This window comes from Macrobrachium rosenbergii, chromosome 29 (genome assembly GCF_040412425.1).
Source record: "Macrobrachium rosenbergii isolate ZJJX-2024 chromosome 29, ASM4041242v1, whole genome shotgun sequence".
Lineage (NCBI taxonomy): Eukaryota > Metazoa > Arthropoda > Malacostraca > Decapoda > Palaemonidae > Macrobrachium > Macrobrachium rosenbergii.
In genome coordinates, this window is record NC_089769.1 from 22,526,779 (window position 1) to 22,551,021 (window position 24,243).

The 24,243-nt window shown below is 37.3% G+C and overlaps 1 protein-coding gene across 3 annotated transcripts in view; it reads right to left on the minus strand.

The window, feature by feature from the left end:
• Positions 1 to 10,524, minus strand: part of LOC136854671 (protogenin B-like) — a 507,887-nt gene extending 497,363 nt beyond the window's left edge. For 2 of the 3 annotated variants that reach the window (XM_067131266.1, XM_067131268.1), the window contains exon 1: positions 10,372 to 10,522. In XM_067131266.1, the coding sequence (XP_066987367.1) occupies positions 10,372 to 10,438 (67 nt within the window). In that variant the 5' untranslated portion in view covers positions 10,439 to 10,522. Of the gene's footprint in view, positions 1 to 10,371 lie in introns of all 3 variants that reach the window. The other variant, XM_067131267.1, reaches the window with a different exon arrangement.
• Between the last annotated feature and the right edge of the window lie 13,719 nt (positions 10,525 to 24,243).

A 24,243-nucleotide genomic window follows, 5' to 3' on the forward strand; every position in this document is an offset into this window, starting at 1 on the left:
TTCGGTGGGTTCTCTGATCTATCGTAATCGCACGTAAGCCATAAGTTAGCCCACATCGTAAGTTATACACTGTTCTCCCATAGAATTGTTTCAAGCATAACATAAGAAGGAAAAATGTTTCTGTGATGTCTCATACAGCTGCTTGAACAACATCAGTTCAATGATGAGTTACGAACTTTGCGTTCGACAGCAAAACCAAATTAAAGAGAGAGAGAGAGAGAGAGAGAGAGAGAGAGAGAGAGAGCAGGTGGTGTCGATACTGTATTATACAGACATAAAAAGGATGAGCAAACGCATACGGAAAGGTTAAGGTAATTCGAAGGCAGTAAATAAACTTTCCTCCTCCTCCTCCCCCTCCTCATCACCACTGACTCCAACGCAATGTGACGCAAAGGTGCTGATAAACAGTTTAAATAGCTGTAAACACACAACATAATTATTCAAACATATAAACATTCATATAAAACGCAAGCATATAAAGCGAGTAACGCGGAAATTACAAAAAGAGAGAGAGAGAGAGAGATAAAAACGATCAATCACATATCCCCTTCAAGTACGGAAGAGCGAATTTCTGTCACAAGAGCAACATTTAAAGTGTCATCGTCCGAGAAAATCACCATTATGAGTACATAAACCTCTCCACCCGGCAACCCCCCTCTTCCCACCATGTTTAACCATGCGTGAGATGACAGAGCTTCGTTAACTTACACACGCCAAGTTATTTACTCATTTTTTTTTCTCTGCCAGGTATTCAATACACCGCTCAACTCTAAAACTTAGGGAACTGACACTAACACTAAAATAAACCACTCACCTTCTCCAATAAGGTCCGTCACACTATTATTATTATTATTATTATTATTATTATTATTATTATTATATGCTGCTCAGTTTTAAATACCGTACTATGTTATTTATACTTCCGTCATAATGCAAAGCCTAACTTCTAAACTACAAAAATTAACACTATTACTATAATAACAACACTCAACTTCGAAAATAAAGTAATTCAGATAACTTATAATACACCAGCAACTTCTTCTTGGACAAACCTAAAACATTATTATTCATCACCACTCACAAAACACATAACCTGCAGAAGGCCGTGACCCTGCCAGGGAAGCTTAAAGGGAGCAGAAAGGTCAAGCGAAAAATGATACGAGCACCGTAGGTCATAGGCATTAAAAGTGAGCCAGTGTCACTATTACTGAATAACTGCTCGAATTCCTCTTTCTTTGAAAGGTACTTTTTACCGTGCTGTACAACTTGAAAGACTATGACAAATCAGTTACACAACTTTCATGACTGTAACATTTTCCTGTTAACCTATACCAACTTATACATACTTATTCCAGCCAGCTATCCACGCTGTTAAAATATGTAAGGAGATTTCGAGGACAGCTCTTAATTTTAATAAGTTTCACTTATAAGAAACTACTAAAGCCCATACAAACATGAGATTCACCCCTAACAACAAGCGAATGTGAACAAATAAAGAAACTACTTTTGCGAAGCCTCCAACTCTCTCCCACTCTCAAATACACACACACACATTATATGTATATATATATATATATATATATATATATATATATATATATATATATATATATATATATATATGTGTGTGTGTGTGTGTGTGTGTGTGTGTGATGTATATATATATATATATATATATATATATATATATATATATATATATATATATATATATATAATGCTATGACAGAATTTCCCAAATTAATGAAGCTTTATTAGGATCTTCTAAATAACACATAAAATCGTTAATAAGTTTGGGAAGGGCGTCAAATTTCTTTAACCTTCGTCACTGGAAGTCTGAATTCTATCTTTTCAGCGTTGACTAAAGTACGCCTGCTTTTTATAACTTATTGTTCTATTTCAAAAGGCTAACATGACGAAAGGATTTCAATCAAAAGCGCGTGTCTGCCCTCCAGCCGTACCTTATACTGTATATACATATATTTAACACACGGAATAATGAGTAACTACTCAGTAAGGAATATATAATCGGCCAATCACTCTCAACACGGGCACTTTCAAAAGTTTGAAGACAAGGATTATATCATTAGCTACCACAGGAACCATGAACATAAATAGTTAAAGATGAACCATGATTTAAATAGCAAAACGGTTTAATGTAAACCTAACAGAAATAACAAAACTACAGCCTTTAATGAACTCCCAGTTTTGATGCCAATTCTTTAATTTTTTTATAATAAGCAACTTGAACAGGAGGATGAATTACGAAAAATTTACACCAGTAACTCGGCCGTATCATTGTATGAGCTTTGAAAACCTTCAAAAAAATTCAATCATTGTAATTAAATGTCAAACTGTTCAATTAAATAATGCCCAAGATAGTCATATTTTCGAACGCATATTTTAATTTAGATTTTTATCAAAAGAGAACAAAAATTAAAAATTTTTCAACATGAATTCACATTTCACAATTAAAAAATAAAAAGACAAAACACTTTTCAAATTTTTGTACTTGTATTTTCACTTCACAATTACAATCAAAACAGTAATAATACTTCTGAAATAATTTCTACGATCTTTGACCAAAATATTCATAGTTCAAGAGATGGATTAAAAAAATACAGGCGATAATGTATAGCCTAATACAAAAGGATAAAAACTGTATTTTTCTCTCTTTGTGACTGAAAGTCACAACAGCATCACACAATGGCCTTTAAAATTTAAAGAAAACCAAACGAAATCGTAGCAACAGCACAAGCTATACATGCAACAAATTTGGTCATTTACCACGCGGAATTCATACAAGCACAAGCACTCTTCATTGAGGGAGGCGCAAGCAATTTAATTTTCTTTTTGTAAATGGTCGCAAAATTTCAAGAACTACCTCTCTCCTTTTTTAAGGTATCCAAAATACAAGCTACGCCACGAGTGAGCTTAGGCTAATTCATTAAAAAAATATAAGCGCTTAAAATACGGTTTTCATTGACCCTCCCTTTTCTTTTTATTGAGAGCAAACGAGATATGTGAAATTTTACATTTTAAAGAAACATTCACTCAGCTTGGAGGCCGACTGGAAGGGCAACCACCGAGCGACCTTAGATCTAGTCTAGATCCGATATGAGGGAAACAAGGAAAAAAGGAAATGAGAACATAAGCAATAAAGTAAGATCTTTCGATAAAGAACGAAGCATTTTTCGTTGCCCATACTAACACAAGACTGGACAGTGTTCAATTATCCATAAAAATAAAAACAAAGTATCTTTTCCACGCCAAGACAACCAAAAACTCATGAGCAAAGTTTCTCATGCACTCATCACTGAAGAGTAAAGCCTGTTCCATTAACCCTGATAATTACAAAGACAATAGCTGTAATTACACCTCAATCAAAAATAAGTGTACAAATAAATGTGCACTAAAAAAAGTTGTCGGTTATACAATCTTCATATTACAACACTATAGGTGCATAATTATGTCTAAACTTAATATCATTGTTATTATTATATTTACGTGCATATCGAATGATCAAGATCGTTCAAAAAAACTTAGCTAGAAATAAAAACTTAATTTCTCTCTCACTAAAATGAATGAACGAGTGGATATGTCGCAATTCCCCAAATTACCTGGCGAAAATAAAAAAAAAAAAAAAAATCCCGAATACTTCACACGAACCTGACCACTTTAAAATGAAGATTGTTCCTTTTAGCGGTTGGCGTAAGCATTCACGATTAAAGCTGACAATACAAAATACAATTATCGGAATGACAACACATAACCAGACTCGATTCATGATTCAAATCAGCAAATCGTCCGGCCAAAAAAGAAGCAAATAAATTCGAGCATAGTCATTCAGTTCATCATTCAACAAAACGAGAGCATAAGCCAATTCAAACAAGCCATTCGAACTGTTTTACTAATGGACAATAATATGATTTCAGGGCATTTTTTTAAATAAATAAAAAAGTAATTTACAAGCATTGAAAAAATATTGGACGCCTGAGGTATTTCGAGAAACCGTTATTTTTTGGCATTCTAAATAAGATCGCTTTCATATGGAACAACTGAAAAAGCAAATCAAACGTTAACTAACAGAGTTCATATTAGGATACAACTTATAAGCGCGCGCGCACGTGTGAGTGTATGTGTGTGTGTGTGTGTGTGTGTGTGTGTGTGTGTGTTAGAGAGAGAGAGAGTGAGAGAGAGAGAGAGAGAGAGAGAGAGAGAGAGAGAGAGAGAGAGAGAGAGAGAGAGGATCGGAAAAAATTAACAAATGAAAATATAATTTGAAAGAAGCCATCCTACCATTAGCCTAGATATAATTTTCTCAATCAACAGCTCAGGCTACAAGAAATTATATTATACTAATATAAACGCACAAGGATAAGTAATAGGTACAGCGGCAGCATTTTCTGAAATTTCTTAAAAAGAAATAATGTCTCCTAAATAGTTATAGCAAACCAATTAACATATCGCAAGAGGTAAATTATACTATATTATAAAGGTACCACAGGTAATCCTATGTACTGGTTAATAAACTTGACAGCAGCTTTCTTAAACTAACCATTTAGCCGGTGCCTAATTGGTTTTATGTTTTTATTTTTTTAATTCTGTGTGGGTGAGCGAAACTAGTACGAGAATGTTCTTCAAGAGCGCTAATTATTTCGATGCATTTCCTGCTAAGTTAGAGAACGAATCCAAAGTTCTATAAACGCACAAACAAACAAGTATGTATGAAAGTATACATTCATACATACATACACATTTGTGTATGTGTGTTTGTTTGTATGCTTAGCTTATGTACTAGCGTGTAGCATGTTCTCTCTCGCTTTACATAGGCTATATGGAGAAGCCTACTTGTGCACCCATACCGTAAAAAATGATTGTCATGTAGAAGGGTCGAAATGGCACGTCCCGACACTACGGACGTCACGTACCAAAGGTACTTTGCCGAGGCTGGACGACGGCAAGGCTAAACATGGAGTTTAATACCCAACGACTTTCGTTGCCAAAAAAATACCTCTATAAGGTTATTCATATTCCCACCATAAAAACACACTAATACAGGCCTACAAACGATACATTTTGTTAACACTTCGGGGTTGGCTCCGGAGGAGGAGGAGGAAAACTGAGAGAGAGAGAGAGAGAGAGAGAGAGAGAGAGAGGGAGAGAGAGAGAGAGAGAGAGAGAGAGAGAGAGAGAGAGAGAGAGAGAGAGAGAACGGTCGCTAACACCAATCATACTTAAACTCCCAGGTCAGAGATGAAGCCGATGTGAAGTAAAAAGATCAGAGACGACGATGTGAAGAAAAAGGATCAGAAAAGACGATGTGAAGAAAAACTCCACGCCATTAGCTGTTTCATGCAACTGCACAGAGGGCTCATCAGCAGTGCAACGCACCCCCGCCACACACTAATCTCGATCTTGCCTTCACTACTGCCATTCTGGATACCCCAAGCTCAGCCTTCCAACACCTCTCTCTCTCTCTCGTCTTCTATCCAGTTTGTAGTTCTTCCTCACCACTGCACTCGTAATACCTCCCAAATATTCACACGTTTCAGCCTATCTATCGTTCTCCATTCTTTCCATATGAGTGAATCTAACCAAAACACACTGAAGCACCCATTCAACTACGCTAACCTTTTTATCATCTCTACATTACCATACTCATCCTTTAAGCTTATTACCCCACAAATAACAATCAGTTCACCTCGACAGCTACACCCTAAACACTCTGATCGCAGCCTCTGTATCATATCTATCATTCATTCACACACATACATACATACATACATATATATATATATACACACTTTTATGTACGTATATATGTATATATATATATATATATATATATATATATATATATATATATATATATATATATATATATACACACACACACACATACGGTACACATATGTATATTATATGCTCTAAGTACTAACCTTCACAGATAGGAGAAAAGTAGGACTTTTACTTTACCGATTAAATTTTAAGGCAAAACTTACTCTCTTTTCTTTTAATTTCTTCTAAAAAGTACTTTATGTCTACTACTAAAGTACTGTAGATTCAACTTCCTCACGAGCATTGTGACTGTTTAAAAAAATACCTACTGATGTCTTCTTGACTCTTCTAATTAGAAACAAAAGGGTGTTTCATTTACACCATTGTACACAACTGCCTATTTAGGCTACAGTACATGATTACAGCCTCGACACATGTAAGTGGAAATGCACTGGATATTTACAACATTAGAGAGAGAGAGAGAGAGAGAGAGAGAGAGAGAGAGAGAGAGAGAGAGAGAGAGAGAGAGAGAGAGAGAGAGACTTCTATAATCAGCTTCCAAAGGTAGTAAGTTTATTTTAAGGCTTTGTAGCTCTTATCCTTTCGTTCAATATCAAAGGCAAACAGTGAGTAGCAATCTTATTCTCCAACGGTCAACTGTGGTCCAGATAACAAGACTACACACTTCTTATACTAAATTCTTAATTTCATATAACTAAATACTCATTTCTTAGTTAAAGTATTTTTCTATTTGTAATAAAAGAACATTTGAATTATCTACAATTCAAAACACTGGCGGTAAAGATATACTTTCGGTTGACCGTACCACACAATTTCAGACTTCCCATATTCAAATTATTCCACACTAACTTCCGATTTCCTGTATTCAAAATAATCTCCTTGCATCAATCCTCCTTCGTTGGTATATCCAATATACCCAAACAGTAAAAATGACTAACATCTTCATTTATGCGTAATGCACGAGCAACGTATATCGTCTCATATTCTATTCTTAATAACAGATGCAAGGCATTACACATGTACGCACACAATATGCCCAGTCTAAATAAGGTCTACGATCGTACTTTTCGAAACAATTGCAAATGAGACGTTCCACGTTTGTATTTCCACCAGTTCTCAAAAAAAAAAAAAAAATAAATAAAAAAAAATATATTATCAAGGTGATGGTGTTCGCACACAATCAATTTTTACACAACTGTATACACAGTCTACGTATACAAATACATACACATATGCACGCACTAATATGTGTATATATATATATATATATATATATATATATATATATATATATATATATATATATATATAATCTCAAAAAGTTAAGTCTATAACCACTAAGAATATATATTTTTTGCAAACTGCGCTTTTACAAGATATTATCTTCAAATCGGGAAATATGAAAACGTCTATAATAAAAACAATACGTAAAGCTTAAAAAAAAAGAGGATCAATTGCGTGGATAAATAAAAATTATCAGACTAAATGACTAAATTTAGGCAAATCTGGATATCACTCGGTATCGGATGCAGCGTGAAATTACACAAACACACACACATAACAGACATGTGAAAAATTGAATAACTATTGTAAAAAACTAAATAAAAATCTAAGGGGTTTGGAACATGCAACACAGGAAAGTAAGACAGGTTTAATCCTAAAAAAAAAAAAAAAGAATAGTAATGATTACAAATATATAAACATCGTTAAACAAAATACAAGTCTTCATTAAGCCATCAAACACTTCAGTAAGAGCTTCTCTCTCTCTCTCCATATATATATATATATATATATATATATATATATATATATATATATATATATATATATATATATATATATATATATATATATATAACTTTCTCTGGGAGACTTTCTAACACGCACGCCTATACAATCATTGAACTATAATTCATATATTTCAAAAAGTTACGTGTGTTTGTTTTGAATTTGAAATTACTAATTTACAGAAATGCTGTTAATAACGCTTTAAACCCGTTACCATCACCAGTTTTTAGCCTTAAAAATGACATTTTGATCAACATGATAAAAAAGCCATTGTAAATATCCAGATACAAAAGTCATGGTTAATAATAATAATAATAATAATAATAATAATAATAATAATAATAATAATAATGGTGGTAAAAATAGTGGCGGTAATACTTACATGAACAACATTGTGCGCGAATAGTGGAAACTTGTCTATCAGAGAAAAGAGGATTAATGTTAGCAAAGTGAATCTGCGCAGTCTGCAATAACATGGATCTCTGATTTGAATTCTGTTGCCTTAGGCTGCCAATTCATTGACTTCAACAGTCTTCGAAATATAAGTAAAATGGCAATATAATTACTATTTACGCCCTGTACGCGTATGAATAGCCTAGGTGCATCAAGTCCAGCAATGCTTCAACTCGATATATAGTAGATGCTTTTGTATATCGGCGAATACTTGCAAATTATGCGCAGTTGAACAACACTTCTTAAAACTCCAAGGCAAGCTAAAATGTAAAAATTTCTAGTCACATACCATTTACATTATGAAGCTAGGCTATGCCATATCATGTTTATTTAGTATATATTTATTTATGTATGTATGTATGTATGTATGTATGTATGTGTATATATATATATATATATATATATATATATATATATAGTTGTCTGTTTATATATATATATATTCCTTTTATACTTACAAATATTTGCCATTCAAATGTTGAACGGCTTTATATCATATCGGCTGTATTTGTGCATATGTATACACACATAAATATATATGTTATTATATATATATAATATATATATATATATATATATATATATATATATATATATATATATATATATATATATATATATATATGATTTATATGTGCATAAGATTTCTGAGCGTTCCCGGCCATCGCAGCATCAAACGCCCTGCAAATCTATATATGGAGGAAGAAGACACGAAATGGTTCCCACTGGTTAAGAAGGACCCTAACATATCAACTGCGTACGAGGAACGATTACCGAGAGTTGGAAAGTTAGTAAGAAAGGAAAATAAACATTTTAGGCCACATCAATACGTTCATTACATACAACTCTTCACTCCATCCTAAGATTCAACGGAATCGAAACTCCCACAACTGATACTCAAACGAACCTACGCTGCTGAGAGAGAGAGAGAGAGAGAGAGAGAGAGAGAGAGAGAGAGAGAGAGAGAGAGAGCTATGGAGGAAGAGCGCGCTATGGTGACGCCTTAAGCGAAAACGAAACAGCAGGGCAAAATAAAACACGAATTTTCCCATTTCACAAGCAACATTCTGCGTAAATTCTTTTCAGCACTCCCGTAAGTCATTCTCCGTGATAATTCCGGAACAAATCTGAACGTGTGAAATACAAAAGACAAAAATACTAACGAGGGTCAGAGGCAGTAATGTAAATGTGGGAGCCTGGCATATGGGTGTGAACCCTCTAAAACATCCCCCGACCAATGTACCCAACTGCGTGTGCGTGTGTATGTACGTCATGTGCGTGCGTGTGTAAGTGACTGGATGTTTCATGCATCCTTTCAAGCTGCTGAGAGTCTTCCCCTGCCCAATCCTACAAAGTACGAAAAACTGCCGTAGTATGTTTTGAATGTTGCCTAAATTCTGAAGAGATACGTGGGTGTGGTTGCAGCAGAAAATACGACGGCGAGAAACCTTCAAAACTGTGAAAAACTCTTAAATGAATCACATTATGTCCCTAGATTATTACCCTAGCTAGCCCTTGTAGTCCGTATACGTAATCGAATTCGCACGCGCCCGATACCGATAGGGAAGGAGGGAGGGATGGGGGAAATATGGGTCCGTTTTAGAGGAAGGGGGTAAAAAGAGGGAATCTAGGGGATGATGAGGCCCTACGCCTCCGAGGTGTTCGTACGTCCGCAAAATATCTGCTACGAGGGTGGGAAATTTTTAGGCAGAAATGGGGGGAGGAAAATGCGTAGGTTAGGTACCTCAAGGGTAAGCAGGCCGTAGGCGCAACCTCTAGTAACCCCCTTAACCCCCTCCTACTACCCCCTCCACGCTTGTCACAATATCCTTTAGGAGGCAGCTCAGCTGTGATTGTGGAGGCAGATGACACCTCCTGCTACAACATCCACCGGCTCTAGGAGTCTAGGATACTGCTGCTAGAATCTGCAGGATTTCCCAATTCTGACAGGGCTGAATGAAACACAAAACACGGAGAAGAGTTCTAGACAGCGGCCATTTTTGAGCAGGGAGGCAAAAAGCGGTGGAGGTGGTGGTGATGTTCGGGGCAGCGGCAGCAGCAGCAGCAACAGCAGGAGGAGGAACAGCAGCAGCAGCAGCAACAGCGCAGGAGTGTGAGTAAGAGATGGAGGAGGAGGAGGTAGAGTTGGGGGTGTACCATGTTGTTCAAGTGGGAAAGATCTCTTCTCCACATGATATAAAGTCTCCCTTTAGATTCATTCGACTTGAGAGAGAGAGAGAGAGAGAGAGAGAGAGAGAGAGAGAGAGAGAGAGAGAGAGAGAGAGAGAGAGAGCATACCCAAAAACGCCTTAAAGCAACATGACTTACCTGTCAGCACAAAAGCCACCAGGACTAATCTCGGCAGTATGCCCGACATACTAGAATACCACGCCATATAAGCTTCCACATTGATAAAAGTTTTTGACCACAGGATATACTAGCGCACACACCACCCCACCACACACACACATACACTGAAGCTGCCACCACTAGCACACAAGCTCTTCATACTCGCTTGTTGCCAAAGGTGGCTAGATGACAGAACCGACAATTTCGTCGCTTTATCGACGCTAAATTGCAATATCCTTCCTCGCATCTTCATTTCAATGGAATGAAATATTGGAATAATTGCATGTTATGCTGAATTGCAATCGCTAAATTGCAAATTAAAGCGCAAAACTGGCTTTACGATGTGCGTGCATTCGTTCGTGCGTGTTGGCCCTTGCTCCCGCACTAGGCCTCTTACAATTTTCATCTCTTTTAGTTATTTCGACTTGAATTTTGTTATGAGTGTTTGTTTACGATACAACAAATACATTTGACTGACAACACCAAGCACAGAAATTGAAAAAATATCAATTACACAGAGGAAAAAAAGATGATTAGGGATGCAGGATGATAGGTAGTAGAGAGCGAGGGTGTATGTGTGTTTGTGTGTCTGTGTACGAGAGAGAAAGAGAGAGAGGGAGAGAAAGAGAGGGAGAGAGGCCCGTTGAGGGTGGTAGGGGCTACAGAGGGGCCAATGCTACTTTACAGTCTTGTGTCCTTTTCACTTTTCTTTACCCAGTTAGATATTAATGTGAATGTTTCCTTATGGATCTTATCCGGTCCCCGCAATCTGAGTGTGAACCCTTGCAGGATATATAAAACGTGAAACTGCGGCACAGTTAGATGAAAAAAAAAGAGTCGATAACATACGGACTTGAAAAATATGAAGCGCAAGAAATGACAAGACGATCGCTGATTCGAGCGTAACCGATCGGATATGTCATTGGACAGGGCAGTATATGTTACTGGAGTAAACAAATAAATAGGCTGCCCCTCTAGAACGGGACGACAACAAAACGAGCGACGTTGAGAAAAGAAATCAAAGAAAGAGCAAGAGAAGAACTGCTTTGAGGGGGAAGGGGAGGGGGAGAGATCGATATGCACCCAGTGAATGAATGAATTGACAATGTCATTCACGGAGTTAACCATCGTGCAAGACAGCAGTAGCAGGAGCAACCGAACAGAAGCAGCAGGAACAACTAGGAATGAAGAACCCCCAACAGAGGCCAGTGACAGGGGGCCCACCACCCTCCACTTGGTGAAGATATGGCCCCCATACACAGTGATGATCCGGGAGTATGAGTGAGCAGGTGTAGGGGCACACGAAGGGGTATCAACGGGACTAGAGGGGGAACCAAAAGGGAACGCAGGAGGCCATACAAGAGAACGGGTGTGTGTGAGTGTGTGTGTGTGTAAGTGTATGAGCGTACGTGCGTATATGTGTATGTGTACGTGCATGCGCCGGCCGGGTGAACGGCGCACATGCGCAATACAAGAGCTTTTCTGAGCCTCGCTCTTTTCGTGTCTTTTATATAAGGCCAAGCAAGGTTTCTTTCCCTATCAAAATAAATATAAGGCAAACACATACCCCACTATCGTAAAGATAACCATAAGCGCCCTACACACACACACACACACACACACACACACACACACACACACACACACACACACCATCTCTGCTACCCGCCTCTTTTCTACGACCCCTCCCCCAGGCCCCACAACAACTCTCCACCCAGGACGAGGCCCCTCACCACTACAATCCCTTCACAGCACCACACCGTTGCTACTCATGCACACGCACGCTCGCTCATACTTGCAGGCACGTGCTTACTGATCATTGGCAGTTTCATGGCGGCCAAGATGCAGGCAACATACACACATACAGCTCCGTTCTGTTCTCATTCCTCCCACATCTCTTATTTACTCTACTTGTGCAACTGACTATTTAAAGATTCACACGACACGTCTTCTGGACGTTTTGCCGAGACCGAAGATGCTACAGAGACAAGTCATATCGTGTCACTTTCCCTTCTCTCTCTCTCTCTCTCTGTATGCATGCTTACATTTGTGTGCAATATATGTGTGCGCATCTACATCGCGCAAAGAGCAAAGCGGCCTTGATTCCTATATACTATGTCCTATTCGTCCGCAAGTAACTTATGCGTAAAGCGAAATGACTAAATAAACACTAGGCCTACTGAAACATAAATAAACACTAGGCTTACTGAAACAAGTTTTATCGTTCATCCTCAGTGAGTGTTTTCCGAAACACGCTCCTTTCTCTAAGCAGATTACCAATTATTCCACAACATTCCTGAAATTCCTCGCAACGACATCCCGTATGTGAGAGCACGTTTTCCTGCACTGCAACCTGTCACTTGATGTTGCTGCTTCCATCCGCTGAAGAGATTCCTCTTACGGTTCTTCCTTTCATTATGTAACGCTGGGGCTGTACACCTGGCGTTTAACTCGCACTCCCTTTTTTCATTAACTTTCTTTTGCAGCAAATGGTAATGACCATAACTCATTTCAGCTCATGGAGAAACAACAGGGGCAATACAAAAGTCATATTAGAGATATAAAAATAAAATAATTCTTCTAATTATGGGCAAATTCTGACCAACTCAATTTATTGGTGTATTTTCCAACTCCTATTTTCTTATTCCTACGTCCTGACATTACTATTTTATGATTAAACCACAACTTTAATTTCCTCGTGTTTTCATTTTCTCAAGATTTTATCTCTATGACCTATATGATAATGATATTCCTTTCTACCTTTCCCGTATTTCCCAATCTTATGCATAATCTTGGAGCTATTTCATATTTTTTCACTCCGCTTAATATACCAATTCTACTGTTAAAAACATTATATCTTTTTAAAGTTCCTACATCCCAGCCTAGTTTTCATCTTTAAATACCTTTATTTCTGTTGCCCCAGCAGCAACTCTCATAACTTCGACGGTTTCGAAAAGACAGCTTCGAAACTGGGAACACAATAAGACCATGACTGGGGATCGACAGCTCCCAGTACACCTATGTCACAGAAGCGTTCAACCTTGGTATGGGCTGCTCCAAGAGTAAGATCCCGTGCTGGCATTAAGCTCAACACCGATCAAGAGCAAAAGGCACTGAAAATGTTTATTATCAGGGTCCTTTTCAATGTTTTCTGTTAATATTATTATTCAGGTGAACCCTATTCTTATGGAACAAGCGCACAGGGCCCATTAACTTGAAATTCAAGCTTCCAAAGAATATGGTGTTCATCTGAAAGAAGTACTGAAGGTAATGAGAAATACAGAAAGAGATCAGTTATTAGAAAAACAGATTAATTAACAAATAAATAAATAAATAAAAATGTAAGTAAATTACCGAAATACAAGGAGAATTGTTTTTAGGGTAGTGATGCATTGCATCTTGCTTGAACTTCTTTAGTTCCAACTGCAAGACATCCTCAGGAAGGCTGTTCCACAGTCCAACGGTGTGAGGAATAAAGGACCTCTGGAACTGAGAAGTTCGACAGCGAGGCACATTTACTGCATGCTGGTCCTGCTGCTCCGAGAATTTGGTTGCTCTCGGCAGATAAGGGGTCAGGGATCAATTGTGAATGAAAAGATCTCTGTTAAAACACAACTTATGAAAAACTGACAAACAAGTCCAAGTCATGACTGCTAATATTAGGAAACGGAAACCTACCTCGACGAACCGCTCTACCTAAAAGAGATAAATCTTTGGCAGAAGCAGACATCCACACCGGAGAACCGTATTTTAGTAAAGGAAGGACAAACGACCTCAAACAGCTTACACTGATTTTATCACTGTTATAAATATATGAGGCCTTACGAACAATACCTAACTTTCGTGAGGCATTTGCTGAAATTTTCTTTAGATGTTTCTCAAAAGTAAGATGAGTCTTAAGTTACATCTAGATAGTTTAAGCTTCAGACTCATTCAGCAGAGTGCCATCCACCTGAAGGGGAGGATGGGGTGGAAAATCTGTACAAGATCCGCTAATCAATAAGTGTTTTCACTTTACTGGAGTTCAGCCTCATACCCCACCAACTACGCCATTCCCTGATCCGTTCCATGCACCGATTGACGCCGAGGGCAGCTTCATTTCTCATAGTGGAGACTTTACTGCACCCACAAGTGTTGCATCATCGGCATACTGAACGATCTTGTTTTTCAGGCAAACAACCATATCATTTGTATACACTAAAACTAAAAGTGGACCAAAAACACTACCCTGTGGAACCATACACAATAGGTCTTGGTTTGCTAAAGATCCCATCAACAGCAACTCGCTGCTGCCTACTTATAAGGAAATCTTGAAGCAGTCCTAAAGCATATCCACCCACTCCAAGATTCTGAAGTTTATAAATAAATGGCTTGTGATTTACTAAACCGAAAGCAGCTCTAAAACCTATTTGAATTACTCTACACTCAAAACCCTGTTCAAGGTTCTCTTGCAAATGGCATGTCAAATCAAAGAGCATTGCAGGCACCTAACTGCTCGCTGTATGCATATTGACTATCAGCTAACAATCCTTTAGATTCCACATACTTATATAGTGGATTAAAAATAAGTTTTTCTGCAACTTTGGAGAGCACGAGGAGAATAGAAATCGGCCTGTAGTTACTGCTTCTCCACCCCAGCTATCAAGATAATGAAGAATTTTCTTAAAATTCCTAGTTACTGTAAGTGCAAATTTTGTAAGAATAGGTTCAGGATGACAAGTATCAGGGAAAGGGCAACCTCTGGTGATAGCTGAGTTGAGTTTTACTGCGCCTATGTCAGGAGATTTTCAACTGCCCGATAGTTTCATTATTAAAGGGTTGAAAAAGGCACCTCTGCAAAAACGTGGGTAAATATCAGTAAAAAAAAACTGCGATATAGTTATCTGCACTTCTAAAGTGCTCTCTATTTATCCATTCTTATGCCTATATTTTTCCATTGCATTATTAGTTCTCTTTTCATATTTCGAAATCCATACCCTTAAGCAGTTTTTTTTATCATGTATCCTGTTTGACACATTTTCCCTATTTGACACGCGACACTGGAAATAAGTCTAAACATACTTCATCATACCATGGTTTAGTGGGTCTTCCTTTACTTACCACTACAGCACTTCACACGCACAGGATATGCCGTGAATGTTAAGTTCATGGCAGGCCAAAATGGAATGACTAAAATTCGGTCCCTCATTAGGAAAATGTGCATAGTGCAAACTTCCTGACCCGAAGACTTTCTCGTTGCTTATATGTAACATCAATACTACGAGTGTTACATATCAACATGGGACGTCAGCTCTGGAAATGTGTCACTTTCTGGCCGCCCCCAGCTGAAAAGGAGCCTACTTATATTTATCAGTAGGCTCCTTTATCAGTTGGGGACGGCCAGAAGAAAATGATAAAAACCTACTGATAAATATAAGTAGGCTCCTTTATCAGTTGGGGCGGCCAGAAAGTGATAAAGGAGCCTACTTATATTTTCGGTAACATACAGAGTCTAGTTCTAACTAACGTATCCTCTGACCATTAATTCTTAGTTTTTGGTCATCACAGTTAATCATATTATTGCCAAACTAACAAGTGTCAAAAAACCGCCCTGTCCCAACTGACAGCACTAGGAGGCGTCTGAGACTATGCTAACTCTCTTCCCTCAGGGCAATAAATTATAAATAAAAAAAATTAAGAGTTCCGTTCTGAAGAAACGAAACGTTTGGAACAACAATCAACTTTTAATTGACATTCAAGTACGCACAAGCCGCAATAATTTATTATGGCGACATAACCGCTATTGAATGAACAATCTGAACTTTGTTGAAAAGTATTATGCAGGAAATAGTTTAAGGTTATTTGGAGATGAAAAAAAAAAAAAACAGGAAAAACTCAGCCTCAGTGACGATGACAAAGTAAATTCTCCCTCTTTGAATCCGTAACATTTCTTGACTTTCCTTTATCTGCTGATGGAATATCATTAACCCACCTTAAATGCAAAGAAAAGCCACTTCATAACTTTTGATATTACGTACCTAAGACCCAAAGCCACTTCTCTTAAAATTTGGTTTTGCTCTCCTAACGTCATAGTAATTCCAACAAGCCGAGAAACACAATTTTTGAGATGTCCAAGATACCTTCCTTTAAACCAGGTATTTATTGTTTTTCATTTCAAACATTATTTACGATGTGCACAAATTACACAGTACTGAACCTGTTCCAAAGGTTCAGTACTGCGAAAACTGCGGCTTTCAAGTCGATTTCCACAGTTCCAGTGCTTTCTAAGGTTTCTGAAAAGCTGATCTTTAAAGCCTCATATATCTTGTACCTACACACTTGCCATCTGAGAGCCAGTATTCCTACAGAAAACAAATGGGTACTTGTGATACCCTTCCGTATTTCCCAAGTTATGTCCAAGACAACCTGGTTAATACATACATGACCAGATTTATTCAAATTGACTGTAGCAGCGCGCTTAGTTTGGTTACCCATAAGGTTCTTACATAACTTAAGTACTGGAAGATATACAGTTGATCTTACAGCGTTGTAACTGGCCAGCAGTTCTTACTTTCCACCCTCTCCTAACAATTGATTCACAGTGCATCTGCGAGGTTTTCCTCCTGTTACACCTTTCAAATCTTTTTGCAGTCAATTTCACTTTCAGTGCTGAATGACCTCATAGGTCCAAGCACTTGGCCTTTGGCCCAAATTCTATATATATTCTGATCAGCAGCATAGGGCTGCTATTTATGACAAGCCTAAACCAGTAATGTTTGGTGTTCCACAGGTAGGGTGTTTGGTGTTCCACAGGTATAGGGTTCAGGGACCTTTGTTGATTTTAGTCTTTCCTAATGACACGATTGTTGTTTTTGAAAACAAGGTAGTATAGTACATAACTGATTCAACTACAGGTGCATTTATATGCTCCACTAGTGCGAAAAAAAGTAACGGTTAGCCTTAGCAGAGATTTAGAATGGATCTAATGTTGTATACAGTTAGGAATATGGCTAAACGCCTTCAACACAAGAATCTATTGCTTAATTGCTCTATAAGAATTAGAACTTAGGATGCTTTAAATTGAAAGATTCAGTAAGCTTTGGACTCCAAGCTATTTTTCACAACACTTGAAAAACAAATATCTAAAGCTGACTCAAAACTTGTTATTGTTCAGAAAGTTTCCCAAGTCCACAGATAGAATGGTATTTGAGTAAAATGATACGGATCTTATACCAGGATGGTAACGGATCGCTTATCCGTGATAAATTCCTCTTCAGCATTTTTTTGCGAGGTTCAGTGATTTTGATATTAAACGATATTTGTAGCTTAAGGTTGTGAATATAAAAAATGTGACGGTGTATGTGACCAAATTTCATTAAATTTCATTATATATATATATATATATATATATATATATATATATATATAGATATAGATATAGATATACCTATATTAGTTCCCTGTTATGTGGGCATTGTTAATTTCAAATATAAGTACATAGCCTGAATTCAACAGAAATAAAACTGCATGCAGAAGTGCCGACAACTGAAATCTCTCTCGATGGCTGAGCGGACAAGACTTGTCATACAAAATTCTCTTTGAGCGTGGGTTATTCCTAAGGTAAAGTGAATTCAATATCAATGGAGTTTTTGTGCTTTATAACTGAAATTATAAAAATACGTATAACATTTTGTGACAAACTATCATGCATAAATATAAATCTATCTATCTGCCTATCCATCCAATATATATATATATATATATATATATATATATATATATATATATATATATATATATATATATATATATATATATATATAGCCTCAACGGCCAAGTCGGTTAGAGCAGTAGCTTCGGATTTCATAGAGGTCTGTGGCGCGGGTTCAAATTTGCAGCCGACCGGTCAGAGAGGCAGACACTATGCTATCCGTGTAGACACCCCGGGATTATGTATATAATCAACGGATAAGTTTGCTTAAAAGCAAATGGGTGTTACAGACTAATACACAGCCACTCTAACATCTAAAAACATAACAGACACCTCACACGTCTCGACTGTCGACCTAGCCGCACAACAACTTCTCGCTGCTGGGAGAAAGGGCGCTGGTGACTGGTACAATACATGTACATATACTACCGGGGTCTAAGCGATGACAGGCAGGGCAGCCGATCGAGACTACAAAGTCTACCCCAAAGCCAAATCAAAGTCCTTCAAAAGAAAGCATCGTGCTTACCCCATTACCACACAAATGTTTCGTTTTTTCCAAACTTCTAGAACAATAATCGGGCACTTCTCTTTTCATAATAATCCATTTTTCCCTATTTCATTCCCATAATCCTCATATCATGATCTCATATATTTTTATTTGCTCCAAAATTTCCCTCTCTTAACCCGGCAGCTGTTCATTCTACTTATTCTTCCAATTCCAATTCCTCTTGACAGTCTTTCGAAAGCGTTACTTTTTTTCATGTTTTCACTTTTTTTTTTTACGTAATATTCCTTCATCCTTATCCTTACACTGCTTCTTTAGGGGGCTCTTGTATCTCCATCCTAATCCCAATTTTATTCAATTTTTTTCAGCTTTTTCATTTAATTAAATCTCCTATCATACGTTTTCCTAAATCATTCTTAAACTAAAATGTACCTTTTCTTTTTCTACCATGTTATCTTCACAACAATTTACCCTCCTGGTACATCATGCCTCCCTGCTATTTACCTGTCTACATTTCAATGGCCACAATCCTTCATTCCTATTCTTTTGTTGCGCAGTTTTCTATTCCTAAGGCCACACTTCCTCATTCTGCCTCTTTTCTTTCCTATTATCTACTAGCTGACAACCCGGCGCTGCCGGGAAAACTCTGAATGACAACCAATAAACTCTCTCTCTCTCTCTCTCTCTCTCACTTTTCCCATATTTCTCCTCCCTAAACAGCCCCCTCTAATCTCTCTCTCACTTCCCCTTTCTCTCTGTCTCTGTCTCTCTCTCTCCCACTCTTTCTTTTTCTCACTCTCTCTCTCTCTTTCAGTCTATAACCCTCCCTGACTCTTTCCCTGTTTCTTCTCCATAACACCCCCCCCTCTACTCTCTCTCTCTCTCACTTCCTCTTTCTCTCTCTCTCTCTTTCCCACTTTCTTTTCTCACTCTCTCTCTCAGTTTATAACCCTCCCTGGCTCTTTCCCTCTTTCTTCTCCATAACACCCCCCTCTACTCTCTCTCTCTCACTTCCTCTCCTTCTCTCTCTCTCCAACCATCCCTGTCTCTTTCCCTCTTTCTTCTCCTTAGCACCCCTTCTACTCTCTCCCTCTCGCTTCTTTCCCGAACTAACTGTAAGGTCTAAGGTAAGGTAAGGTCTCACTCTCTCTCTTTCTCTCTCCAACCTTCCCTGTCTCTTTTCCTCTTTCTTCTCCTTAACACCCATTCTACTTTCTCTCTCTCACTTCCCCTCGTTCTCTCTCTCTCTCTCTCTCTCTCTCCCTTCCCACCCCCACCCCCTTTGGTATCATTGATGTCTTACCCCCACGGTATTTTTTTCCAGATAGTCAGTCATATGTATACCTAAATTTGGATGATAAATTCGTAAAGTTATTAAGTCTACGGGCATAACCAGCCCGTTTCACTGACAGAACCATCCCCGTTTTAGGGAAGCCCTTCCACCTCCACCCCCTTTGGTGCCCTTTGATGCTGGTGATGTCTTACACCCACAGTGTTCTTCTCCAGATAGTAAGTCACATGTGTACCAAGTTTGGTTGAAATTGCTCAATGCGTTTCAGAGTGTATGTGGAACATACACACATATATACATCCATTTATATATATGTATATATTTCTGTGCTTATCCAACATTCCTTCATTCCTATACTTTCATGGGGCAGTTTTCTATTCCTAAGGCAACATTTTCTCATTCTGCATCATTTCTTTCTGTATTATCTATATTCCTGCACTTCTCCAACATTCCTTCATACCTATTCATTTATTGCGCAGTTTTCTATTCCCAACGCAACATTTCCTCAATCTGGCTCTTTTCTTTCTGTACTACATATGTTCCTGTGCCTCTCCAACATTCCTATTCTTTAATTTCACAGTTTTCTATTCCTATGACAGCGCTTTCTCATTCTGCCTCTTTTCTTTCTGCATTATTACTGTGCTTCTTCAACATTCTTTCATTCCTATTCTTTTATTGTGCAGTTTTCTCCTATGGCAACATTTCTTCATTCTGCCTAAATTCTTTCCGTTTCCAAAATTTTAACTAGGAAAACCACACTTCCCATTTCCAAAATTTTAACTAGGAAAACCACACTTCCCATTTCAAAAATTTTAACAAGGAAAACCACACTTCCCATTTCCAAAATTTTATCTAGGAGAACCACACTGCCCATTTCCAAAATTTTGCCCAGGAGAACCACACTCCCTATTTCCAAAATTTTACCTAGGAGAACAACAGTGCTCATTTCCAGAATTTTAGCTACAAGAACCACACTGCCCATTTCCAAAATTTCAACTAAGAGAACCACACCGTTTATTTCCAAAATTTCATCTAGGAGAACCACACTGCCCATTTCCAAAATTTTACTTAGGAGAACCACACTGCCCATTTCCAAAATTTTAACTAGGAGAACCACAATGCCCATTTCCAAATTTTTACCTAGGAGAACCACATTACCCATTTCCATAATTTTTCAAAGAAGAACCACACTGCCCATTTCCAAAATTTTACCCAAGAGAATCACACTTCTCATTTCCAAAATTTTACCTAGGAAAACCGCACTGCCCATTTCCAAAACTTTAACTAGGAGAACCAACCTGACCATTTCGAAAATTTCATCTAGGAGAACCACACTGCTCATTTCCAAAATTTCAACTAGGAGAACAACACTGGCCATTTCTGAAATTTTAACTAGGAGAACCAACCAGCCCGTTTCTAAAATTTTTTTCTACGAGAACCACACTGCTCATTTCCAAAATTTTAACCAGGAGAACAACACTGCCCATTTCTGAAATGTTAACTAAGAGAACCACACTACCCATTTCCAAAATTTTAACTAGGAGAACAACACTGCCCATTTCTGAAATTTTAACTAGGAAAACCAAACTACCAATTTACAAAATTTTATCAAGAAGAACTGCAATTCTCATTTCCAAAATTTTAAATAGGAGAACCACACTGCCCATTTTCAAATAATATTAACTAGAAGAACCACACTGCCCATTTCCAAAATTTTATCTAAGAGAACTACATTGCCCATTTTCAAAATTTTAACTAGGAGAACCACACTTCCCATTTCCAAAATTTTATCTAGGAGAACCGCACTGCCCGTTTCCAAACTTTTACTAGGAGAACCACACTACCCATTTCCAAAATTTTAACCAGGAGAACTATACTACCCATTTCTAATATTTTAACTAGGAGAACCAAACTACGAATTTACAAAATTTTATCTAGAAGAACCACACTTCCCATTTCTAATATTTTAACTAGGAGAACCAAACTACGAATTTACGAAATTTTATCTAGAAGAACCACAATTCCCATTTCCAAAATTTTAAATAGGAGAACCACACTGCCCATTTCCAAAATTTTAAATAGGAGAACTAGACTGCCCATTTCCAAAATTATATCTAGGAGTACTACACTGCACATGTCCAAAATTTTAAATAGGAGAACCACACTGCCCATTTCTGAAAATTTAACTTGGAAAACCACATTGCCCATTTCCAAAATTTTACCTAGGAGAACCACACTGCTCATTTCCAAAATTTCAACTATGTAAACTGCACTGCCCATTTCTGAAATTTTAACAAGGAGAACCACACTGCCCATTTCTAAAATTACAATTAGGAGAACCACACTACCCATTTCCAAAATTTTATCAAGGAGAACAACACTTCCCATTTCTAAAATTTTAACTAGGAGAACAACATTACCCATTTCCAAAATTTTATCTAGGAGAACGACACTTCCCATTTCCAAAATTTTACCTAGGAGAACCACACCACCCAATTCTAAAATTTTAACAATGAGAACCACACTGCCTATTTCCAAAATTTTAACTATACTCTGTTTTTTTACCGAGACACATTTGCACTCTGGCAGGGGTGCTCTTTTAGCTCGGAAACGTTTCCTGCTAGCTGATTGGTTGCAAGTATTTTGTCCGAATAGCATCATTGTTTTCAAATAATTACCAAGTAATATGAATCGAAACTTATTTACTAACCTAAATTTCTCCATCAGATATATGTTTTGTCAATAAATAATGTTAACGAATAACGAGATTATAAAGTATTGTGCTGGTAAGTCTAAATTTAATAACAACACCCGCCGAAGTCAACGACAGGAGCTTGTTTTCGGATGCACGCTGCATAATTTTTTTTACTTTTCACATATTTTACCACCAATTGGGATAAATTACACTAAGCATAAGAAAAACATGTTATTATAAACTTTCTTTGGATACCAGAATCTACTAAAAACATGGAATTAATAAAACTCGCCATTGGTGAAAACTTCCGGGGAGGTAAAAGGAACAGCCTGTGGCTTTAGATAAAATTTAGATAAAATTAGCTAGACAGGTAGGCCTAGTTATTCATATGGTATCCACATGCCAGCAAATGTTGATGGGCAAGATAAATTTTCAGATACATATCATCTTTTATAGGCTTTTGTGCTGAAGCCTTTTGTTATATCATTATGATAAATATGACGATAAAATAATATGAAGACGCTATTTTTTCTTTTACATAATAATAATAATTTGCTTCCCTTATTATGGCTTTATTTCTTGCACACATTTCAAACTAGGCTAGCCTATGTCTGTGTGTCTTACACCATTTTTTTGACAATTGCAATAAATTTTGCTTAACTCTTTAAGGTAAGGAGTAACAGTAAACAGTAGCTGATGCTTGATATAAATTAGGCTAGGTGTATGTAGGCCTATGATGTAAGTCCGTATAGGAAGGGTTTGCTAATTTTGTCGTAAAGGTATAGTCTATTAATAGCACTATTTTCGATTTGGGGATACTGTAGTGTTCCATAAATTGCATAAAAATCACAATTAAACGAATTCATAATTTCACAGAGTTACAACCGCGATACCCCTCTTCCTCCCTTCCATCCCCGCCTCGGTATTTGACAGTAGACGCCTATAGCCTACTAATGCTTCAGATGTATGTGTATAGTACTTTTTTACTCAGTCACATATTCTTTTACATCTCAAAATATCCGCAGAAACTCGTGTTAACCCTATAGGTGTCCTGAACAGAACGCAAAATAAGAAAATAAAAAGTTTTCTTATCTCGCATTGTCTCTGTAACTTACACGAAAGAGTAAGTTGTTAATTTCTGCGAAATATATTTTTATATATTAGTGTGCACCTACAAAAAGGAGCGTAGAAACTATTCAATTGCAGATATAGCCATTAACGTAATCTCAATAACATAACACTGATTTCAACACTTAAATAAATCAGGAAAAAGCTGTAATGACATAAATCAGGAAAATGCTGCAATGGGAATCAGCTGGGATAGCTTTCCCGCCAGGCCGCCATAGGCTGTTCATTTTAACCCCCCGGAAGTTTTCACCAATGGCGAGTTTTATTAATTCCATGTTTTTAGTAGATTCTGGTATTCAAAGAAAGTTTATAATAACATGTTTTTCTTATGCTTAGTGTAATTTATCCCAATTGGTGTTAAAATATGTGAAAAGTAAAAAAATTATGCAGCGTGCATCCGAAAATAAGCTCCTGTCGTTGACTTCGGCGGGTGTTGTTATTAAATTTAAACTTACCAGCACAATACTTTATAATCTCGTTATTCGTTAACATTATTTATTGACAAAACATATATCTGATGGAGAAATTTAGGTTAGTAAACA